This window comes from Hydra vulgaris, chromosome 15, assembly GCF_038396675.1.
Source record: "Hydra vulgaris chromosome 15, alternate assembly HydraT2T_AEP".
Taxonomy (NCBI): Eukaryota; Metazoa; Cnidaria; class Hydrozoa; order Anthoathecata; family Hydridae; genus Hydra; species Hydra vulgaris.
Genome location: NC_088934.1, coordinates 31,331,738 through 31,342,184, shown reverse-complemented (window position 1 = coordinate 31,342,184; position 10,447 = coordinate 31,331,738). Strand labels below are relative to the sequence as shown.

At 27.0% G+C, this 10,447-nt stretch overlaps 1 protein-coding gene across 1 annotated transcript; it reads right to left on the bottom strand.

Moving 5' to 3' along the window:
* Positions 1-814: 814 nt before the first annotated feature.
* Positions 815-3,490, bottom strand: LOC136091879 (uncharacterized). The gene has a single exon (XM_065819593.1). The coding sequence runs from the start codon at positions 3,488-3,490 to the stop codon at positions 815-817; it is 2,676 nt and encodes an 891-aa protein (XP_065675665.1).
* Positions 3,491-10,447: the final 6,957 nt, after the last annotated feature.

Below are 10,447 nucleotides of genomic sequence, written 5' to 3'. Positions count from 1 at the left end.
GACTTCAATAAACTCGCTATTTATACTAATTCCCAAGGGGAACATTAATTATTATATACAAACAGCCAATCCAAATGATTTACGTTTATTACGATTTGATTAGCGCAACACTCCCGCCACCAACGGTAGTCACGAATAGCTGAATGTTACTTTCATTAACAAACGTAGTTTCGACAGAACTAACTTTATTTTCTTCCAGTAAACACAATTTGTTAACTGGACGAGTCAAATACATAATTTTTCCAGCGGAGATACATCGTACATTTGCTGCACGCACTTGTCCGTCTGTTGACGGTAAAAGTTTTTCAACAATGCCTATTTTCCATAAACCACGAACCAAATTTGAATCTTGGATTGTCACTACATCGCCTATATTTATAACATTTTTACTTCCGCTTTTATTATTACTTTTATGAAATTCGCGAAGCTCTGTTAAATATTCATTGCGCCACCTATTCCAAAAATGTTCTAAAATAGAGTTTCTATATACAACGCGCTTTTTTATGTCCATATTTATATAACTGTTTTTTATTAATAACGTTTCTGAACTTATTCTCTTGCCAAACACAAGATGATTTGGAGATAAAGGTTCGTCTCCTGGTTCTTCATACGAAAACGTTAACGGACGATTATTCGTAACGACTTCGATTTCTGCAAGAATTGTGAGTACTTCTTCGTAAGATAATCTTGCAGTTTTTAATATTTTTCTAAGAACTCTCTTAACTGAACGTACCATACGTTCAAAGAATCCTCCCCACCACGGAGCGGCTGCAACATTGAAGTGCCATAAAATGCCTCTTGAGGATGTAAATTGTTATGTTTCATCGGCTGTAAAACACGATCCATTTTCAGTAATAATTTCGTAGGGTGCGCCAAATTTGCTAATGAGTCTTCGCAACCCTCGAATACACGTCAAAGCTGAACAATCAGGAACTAAATCTAAATGTATAAAACGTGTACTAGCACAAGAAGCTAAAAGTATCCAACACTTAAATATTTCTCCTTCAGAATATATATTTTTCACAAATAACGGTCCACAGTAATCAATTCCTGTGTACTTAAAAACATAATCATCGTTTACTCTACTTAAAGGTAAAGGAGGAACATCAGGATAACTATAAGTTTTGCCTTCGTACCTTCGACACAAAAAACGTTTTTTAATTAATTTTTGAATTAAATTTCTAACTTTTGGAATCCAAATTTCCAATCTTAATTGGTTTAGCGTTTCTTTTACGCCGTTGTGCTTAACACTTTCAACACAATGTAAAATAATTAATTCAGTTAATAAACTTTCCTTTGGAAGAAATATTGGAAATTTAATATTGTAACTAATTGGAGCATTTCCCAATCGCCCCCTACATCTTATTATTCCTTCGCTGTCAAAGAAAAATCCTAAATCATTTTTTAGTTGTTTATAATTCTTAGAACTATATATATTTTGTTGGATAAATTTAATCCAAATTATTTTGGCGTTTCTTAATTCAAAAGAAGAAAGTAAAAGATTGTTATTTCGTACTTGCGTATTTTTTAAACAAGATACGAATTTTAGAATATAAGCAGTTACTCGTATTAAACAGGAGTATGAATTAAAATTAGTTATATCAATAAAATTTAAGTATATGTACGATTCATTAGTTATTAGTAATATTTTTGTTTCCTCTGGAGGGTATATTAATTTATTTTGATCAAAGGAAGGCCAAATCTCTGGAGTATAAAGAAATTTGGGCCCAATAAAACATAACTGATTATTAGTTAAATTTTCAATACTAGCACCTCGTGATATAATATCCGCAGGATTACGATATGTTTCGACGTAATCCCAAAAGGAAAAGTCAAATAAATCTCTAATTTTTTCAAGAAGGTTTTGAATAAATGTTTCATAAATTTTATTAGAATTTTTTATCCAATGTAAGCAAATATAAGAATCTGAAAATAATTTAATTTTAGAAATAGGAATAATTGATGAGAGTTCCTTAACTACTTTTGAAATAAAAGTTGCAAGCAGTAAGCAACTTTTTAATTCTAATCGAGGTATTGTGCATTTACTTATCGAGGCTATTCTAGATTTTGAAGTAACAAGAGAGGAACATTGTTCGTTCTCATTAAAAATACATCTTAAATATATACAACACCCAAAGGCTTTTAAACTAGCATCACTAAAATCATAAAGTTCAAATCGCGTGCAACTTGCACTCGATTTCGAAAAAAAATAACATCTAGGTACACAAATCGACTGTACAGAACCTAAATCCTTACAAATATCTTGCCATACTTTTAATAAATCATTATTAATTTTACAATCCCATCCTATTTTAGATATACAAATTTGCTGAAATAAAATTTTTAAACGAACAATTACTGGGTTTATTAGTCCCAAGGGATCGAAAAAACTTGCTGTAAAACTAAGCACGTCTCTTTTTGTTGGAAAAGGGACGGCAATCTTAAATAACTCAAAAAATGAAAAAATAAATAAATCTAATTTCTTGTTCCATGTTAAACCTAACACTTTAGTAATATTTTGACTCTGAAAATTCGTTTCATTTATTAACTTATCTAATTCAACCGAATTAGATTCAAATTTTCTTAAAATAAAACCAGCTTCACCTAACCGGGAATGACATTTTTTATAAAAATTAAAACATTCAATTACAGAATCAGAGCAAAAACTTAAATCATCAACGTGAATAGAATTTAGTAATCGACTTACAAATATTGGATCAGAACTTAAATAACGTTCCGCGTGTTTAATTAAAGTTGCTGAAAGAAGAAAAGGAGAAGAAGTGACTCCAAATAAGACACGACATAATCTATATGTTACTAATTTATGATTTTTTAAATTTTTTATATCTAAATTATTAATATTTTCATACCATAAAAATCGTATAAAATCGCAATGTTTCTCAGATATTGAAATATTCAAAAAAGCTTTTTCAATATCTGCAATAAATGCTATCTTATTTACACGAAAACGTATCAAAACTCCATTTAGTAGAGTTGTTAAAGAAGGACCTGAATGTAAACAATCATTTAGCGAGGGACCTGAGCTTGTCGCACTCGCATCAAATACAATGCGCAACTTAGTTGTAACTTTATCTTCTCTTATACCTGGTCTATGAGGTAAATAATGAACAAGTGCGACCTTAGATTTATTACTTAAAACTTGCTCTACCGTTCCATTTAACAATTGTTCTTTTATAATATCATTATATGAATCAAATAATTTTGCATCTTTTAAAAACTTTTTCTCTAATGATTTGAATCTTTTTAAACATAAACTATAATTATCGCATAACAAAGGATGATTCTCCTTAAAGGGTAGTTCTACAGTATACCTATTATTTTCAAATTTAATGCTTTTACAAAAATGTTCGACAACTAGATTGTCACTAATATCATCTTCACTTTTATTCCAAATAGTTAAAAGCTTTTCTTTCAAAAACGTTTTATCATTATATAATTCTCCTTCGACTTTTAAAACATGCAAAGACATAACAGAACAATCTACTTAACTATTATTCTTAACCGTGATAGGACCACTGACTAAGTATTCTACCTTAGATTTTATTGCAATTGGGCCTTTAAACCCTCTTATTATCTTATTTTCAATTATTGACCAATAGTAATCGGCACCTATTAAAATATCAACTTCTAAATATTCATTATCTCTATGATAATCTGCTAATTTTAAGTATTTTAAATGCTTATAATTTTTACACGCAGTTTCTTTATACTGGCCATTTAACGGAGAACAAATTTCTTTTACAAAACATATAATTTCAATATCATCTCCGTCATTACCTTGAACATAAACTTTAACTCTATCTAAAATTTCATTTGTATTATTATTTCCAAAAGTTTTGATATTAATATCTTTAGAATCTATTATTTTTAAATTTAATTTTTTACATAATGAAGGCGTAATGTAGCTTAATTGGGAACAGTTATCAAAGAGAAGACGGCAATAATTAAATCTTGACTTATTATTTTTGACTTTTACCTAGGCTGTCTGGAGTAAAACACGTTGATTAATTTTAGAAGAAACATCAGCAACAGCTGTTAACTGTCCTGTTTTAGAGTTATTTTCAAATTTATTATTCTCTTTAAAACTATCACAAATAGATATATGGTAAGGCTTGTCACACTTAAAACATCGAAAGTTTGATCTGCAATTTTTACTCGAGTGACTTTCGCGTAGGCAACGAAAGCAACATCTTTTTTCAATTAAAATATTTTTCCTAGCTAAAACATCAGTCACTAAGTTACAATAATGAGATTTATGATTTTTTAAACAATAAACACATGTAATTAAATTTGTAGAAAAATTTTGATTACGGAAATTATTTTGCTTTAAATTTTGGTTAAACTTGTTACTAAACCGATTAACTGTCCCGTTAGCGTATAAAGTATTTGCAGTTATGGGATTTCTAAAATTTTCATAATTACTACGCGTATTTTCTCTGGCACTTATTTCATTTTTTAATATTTCTAAAACGTTAAATATATTCCAAGCTTGACTTCCGTTTAATTATCTATTTATAATTAAATTTAATTCCTCTGGTAATTTTTCTAATAAGATAGGAATTAAAATTGATCCATACATATTTTCATCCACTGATAAATTTTCTAAACTCCGATTTTGTATTTCTATTGTATCAAACATTTTTCTTAATTCGCTTATATTTCTAACATCCTTAATTTTTTCGAGTGATAACAATTTTTTCATATGAAATTAATAACTGCTTATTGGAAAATCTATTTTTTAATATATTTAAAGCTACTGAATAGTTTTCATTAGATAAGGTTAATCCTGTAAATGCAGATAACGCCTGACCTTTAACTAAATTTCTAAGATAAGTCATTTTTTGTATATCAGACAATTCCATATTCTTATTTATAGCGCAATCAAAATTTTCATAAAAAGTTTGCCAATTTTCTTGTTTACCGTCAAAGATTTCTAATTTAAGAGCGGGAAGCTTAACTGTCTTGCTAATATACTTATTTGAACTTATCTTATCTACATTATTTTTATTAGTAAAGTTTTCTATACTTAAAATAGATCGCTTATAAAAAATGGTAAACTCTGTACTCGTAATTTCTTCTTGTTCTAACTCTTCATCCACCTCAATCAAAGATGATATATCGCAATCAAACTGTGTAATTTTCAAATACTTATCGATGGCTGTATTTTTCAGACTCGTCAACTCATTCAAGCAATCTCCGTGCAAACCACTAACCATAAGATTGTTAACTTGCTCGATAACTCGCCTGACTGAATTGACGGCCACCGTTCGTCCTCTACGTTTATTAGCAAGATTAGACATAATAAGATTAAGAAAAGAAATAAATAACTATATTATATATATAAATGGTTTGGTTAAATGGCTTTAATTACAACTGTATGGACTTTTCAAATTGAGACCTCGATGAATGAATCAATAAAACCTCGTATCAACAAAATGTCCAGTCAAATTGAACCCTCGTAGCAAATATAATAATAAATAATAATATAACCTTTGACCTCGACTTTATATATTAACTTAAATAACTTTGTTTACAATTATACTTAATAAATGAATCTTATGACCTCAATTCTCAATAATATCTTAAATAATTTACTTAATATATTCTTAACTAAATTCCTTAGTATCTTAAATAAATTTCTTAATTGATAAATGAAATAGACATTTCAAAACGACAATAAATGCAATTATCACCTAAACAACTATAATAAGGAATAACAATTTGTAGTTAACGATCGACAAACGATCCAAAAGTTGAAACTTAATTGTAAATAAATCCTAATGTATATCTTTAATAGAAATTCTCATAAACAAATAATAAATTCACTTAGCTGATTAATTGATCACAACTTTTTCTTTATATATCGCTTCTTTAATTTTGTCTTTTAGTCTCTATCGTGGACTTCAGGACTTCAAAATATTCTCTTCGTATTCTCCGTGGGCTCCATGTTGTAGTACTTAAGAGTGGTATTGTACAACGAGTTCAGTTTATTAATATATTAAATAATATTATTTACAAATATGCGATATACACAAAGAAGATTGTAGATCACAGCTAGAGTTGCTCGAGTCCGTTGTTGTTTGATAGGTTACTTCAAGAGAGCGAGACTTCAATAAACTCGCTATTTATACTAATTCCCAAGGGGAACATTAATTATTATATAAAAACAGCCAATCCAAATGATTTACGTTTATTACGATTTGATTAGCGCAACAGTTTGTCCAGGTGATATTTTCGTCAAGACGAACACCTAGAAACTTCATTGAGTGTTCTCTTTTTATACATTGATTCCCGATGCTAATATTTGGGAGCTTTAGAGGAATTTCGTCTCTTTGATAAAAGCGATGAAAAAAAATATACTTAGTTTTGGTTAAGTTTAATGACAATTTATTTGTATTAAACCATTCAGTTACTTTTAACAGTTCTTCGTTGACTGTTTTAAATAGAGTTTTTATGTTACTATGGGAATAAAATAAATTGGTATCGTCAGCAAACAAAACAGATTCTAAAATATTCGAAGCTCTGCTTAAGTCATTAATGTAAATTAAAAACAAAAGCGGTCCTAAAATGGATCCTTGAGGAACTCCACAAGTGATTGTCTTATTGTCAGTTTTACTACCATCATAAGAAACATACTGCTTTCTATCAGACAAGTAGCTTTTAAACCAAACTATATTTGCATTCTTAACTCCGTAATTTACTAGTTTTTTTACTAAGATATGGTGGTCAACTGTGTCGAAAGCTTTGCTAAGGTCTATAAAAATACCTAATGTATACTCTTTTTTATCAAAGGCTCGAAAAATATCATGAACAAGTTTAAGAATAGCATGATCAGTTGAATGACCTTTTTTGAACCCAAATTGTTTGTTGTATAAAATATTATTTGTTTCTAGAAAAGAGAATAGTCTATTATACATTACTCGTTCCAGTATTTTAGAGAAGCAAGGAAGAATGGAGATAGGTCTATAATTAGAGACATTAGAAGGATCACCCGATTTGAGAACTGGTATAACTCTTGCAGTTTTAAAACTTTCTGGAAATATTCCTTGTTTTAAAGAAAGATTGAAAATATGCAACAGTGGTGTTATTAAATAATGCATATATTTTATTACAACATTACTGCTTATTTCATCAACTCCTAATCCTTTGTTTAGTTTTAATGTTTGAAAAGCAATTAATAACTCATTTTTAGTCAGTTTATTGTTGGTCATTATTGCATTGTTAGCAGTTAAATATGACTCTACGCTAAATTTACCAAGTTTTAGATTTAAGGCTAGATTTGATCCTACATTAACAAAAACTTGATTAAATGTTTTTGCAATTTTTGATTCATTAAATATATCAACGCCATTAAAATTTATTGTTTTTGGAATACAAGTAGTTGATAACTTTTTTTTACCAATTTCTTAATGATATTCCAGGTTTTCTGAGTGTCGCCTTTGAATTTAAGTAATTGATTTAAATAATATATTTTTTTTGAACGATTTATAACTAGCTCAAAAATACCTTTATATTTTTTATAATTGGATTCATTATCAAATGATTTTTTTTTAAGAAATTTTTCGTACAAACGTTGTTTCCTTTTTGATGATTTTAATATTCCGGTAGTTATCCATGGGTTCAAATACATTTTAGATTTAATAATTTTTGTTATTTCTGGAAATGCATTATTGTAATGTTTTTGAAATATTAGAAGAAAATTTTCATAGGCTTTGTTAGTACTTTTTATTTGCAATATATTTTTCCAGTTTTCAGAAGATAAAGATTGATTAAAAAGTTCAATAGAAACGTCATTAATGATTCGCTTGGTTATTTTTATTTTTTGCGGGTTTTTTGAAACATAACATTTTTGAGTTGCAATAAAAATTGGAAAATGATATATCAGATATAAATATTCCAGTTTTAACTTTTGTGTCTGTAAATTTGTTCGTATATATATATATATATATATATATATATATATATATATATATATATACAACCCTTAGATGTTGTCCGAAAGTTTTTTCGATATTTTGTTGACAAAAAGTAAAAATTAAAATGCAAGACCGGAATTTTTTTTTTTTTAATAATGATAAACTGCCTGCCCCAACCAAACCCTTAGTCGATGTAGCAGCACTCCCTTGCGGGTCAGGCTATTTGTCAGTCGATATAGCAGCACTCCCTTGCGAGTCAGGCTATTTGTCAGTCGATGTAGCAGCACTCCCTTGCGAGTCAGGCTATTTGTCAGTCGATGTAGCAGCACTCCCTTGCGAGTCAGGCTATAAGATAGTCGATGTAGCAACACTCCGCGCATGATTTACAGTAAAAAAAATAAAAATAAAAACATTTTATTAAAAAAAATAAAAAAAAAACATTGTTTATATTGTTAAAAACATTCACAATGTTTTTAAAACATTCTGGTCAATTAAATTTGCGTTTTTGTGGTTTTTTTAAAAAACGATTAATTTGTAATTAAATTAATGGTTTTTACTTTCGTCCAACACGGAAATGTTGGACGAAAGTTAAAAGTAATTAAAAGTGACGTATATGTTGGCGTAAGAATCACTTTTTTCCTTCCGCTCTTCCCAAAGCCAACAAACTATAGATCTATATATATATATATATATATATATATATATATATATATATATATATATATATATATATATATATATATATATATATATATATATATAATAATTTTGTATATATATATATATATATATATATATATATATATATATATATATATAAATATATATATATATATATATTTTGTATATATATATATATATATATATATATATATATATTGTATATATATATATATATATATATATATATATTGTATATATATATATATATATATATATATATATATATGTTTGTATATATATATATATATATATATATATATATATATATATACATACATATATACATATATATAGACATATATATATATATATATATATATATATATATATATATATATATATATATATATATATATATATATATATATATATATATATGTATATATATATATATATATATATATATATATACATACATATATACATATATATATATATATATATATATATATATATATATATATATATATATATATATATATATATATATATATATATATATGTATATATATATATATATATATATATATATATATATATGTATATATATACATATATATATATATATATATATATATATATATATATATATATATATATATATACATATAAATATATATTTTGCGCCCCCCCCCCCTTCCCTCTTTGATCCAAATGTGAGAGCAACAAGTTGATGAAATATTTTTTGTACTGTTATTAACTAGACTAAAATTCATCATTAAATTTTAAATTTATAGTAAAACATTTTAGCATTCAAAAATTATTACTATATTAAGTTTAAACCCCACTCGATTTGAGGGGGTTATAGATTTTATATGGTCATTATTTTTGAACGCTGAAAGATTTTTTTTTTTTTTTTTTTAAATTTTCCGTTTTTGTTACAATTAAATTCCGTAATATAATACAAGATACTCTTATTCTTTCAAAAATAATCCAGTTATAAGTATAAAATCAAATCGAAGACAAATTAATAAGAGATAGTCATACAAAAATATATAAAAACGCGGGAAACTTGCAGAAGACCATTAAGTCTTATCATCAAGAACCGTTGTACTAGTTATGTTTTTACAATATTAAATTCCTATAATATTGTTAAAAGCAAAACTTAATTAACTAAGGTAAATAGTGTTAACACCAAAGACATTCAATGTAAAAAGACAAGAACAAATAAAACAAACAGTCAAAGAAACATAAACAAAACAAAGCAGTTCAAAAGAAATCATTAATAAGATTTTTATACTTTGAAATACTCTTTTTTATTAGTTTTTGAATGCAATTTATATTGTATACATCTTGTAAATTACTATATTTTGCTAAGATTTTATTCCAGATATGCGGAGCACGATACGTAATTTTAAATTGTTCTTGTTTAGTTTTGCACAATGGTTCAATTAATCCTGTTGTGCGTAAAGTAGGGGAGACCGGGGCTAGTTGGCCGCAGAGGTAAGTTGACGAACTGTGTTTATCTTTAGATAGCCTTTCATCAGAAAGTGACAAAAATTACTCAGAAACTTCCTCATAGACCATTTCATCATTCACTGTAGTATTGTCAGGATTCGCGCATGCGCATGGGAGATATTGAGATTTATGCGTTTTTTGGACAAAAACGTAACTTTTAAAACATCGCTTCCTTTTTACTTTACAAAGAAAATATTTAGTCGTATGGAAAAAAAATTATTGTAAAAGTTCCAGTCACAATTGGTTTGCTATATTCAGTCAGACTTTTTTTTCAAAGCTTCCGTTTTTCAGGATCTATAGACTGTTTATTAAAAGAAAAAGCTTTCGGG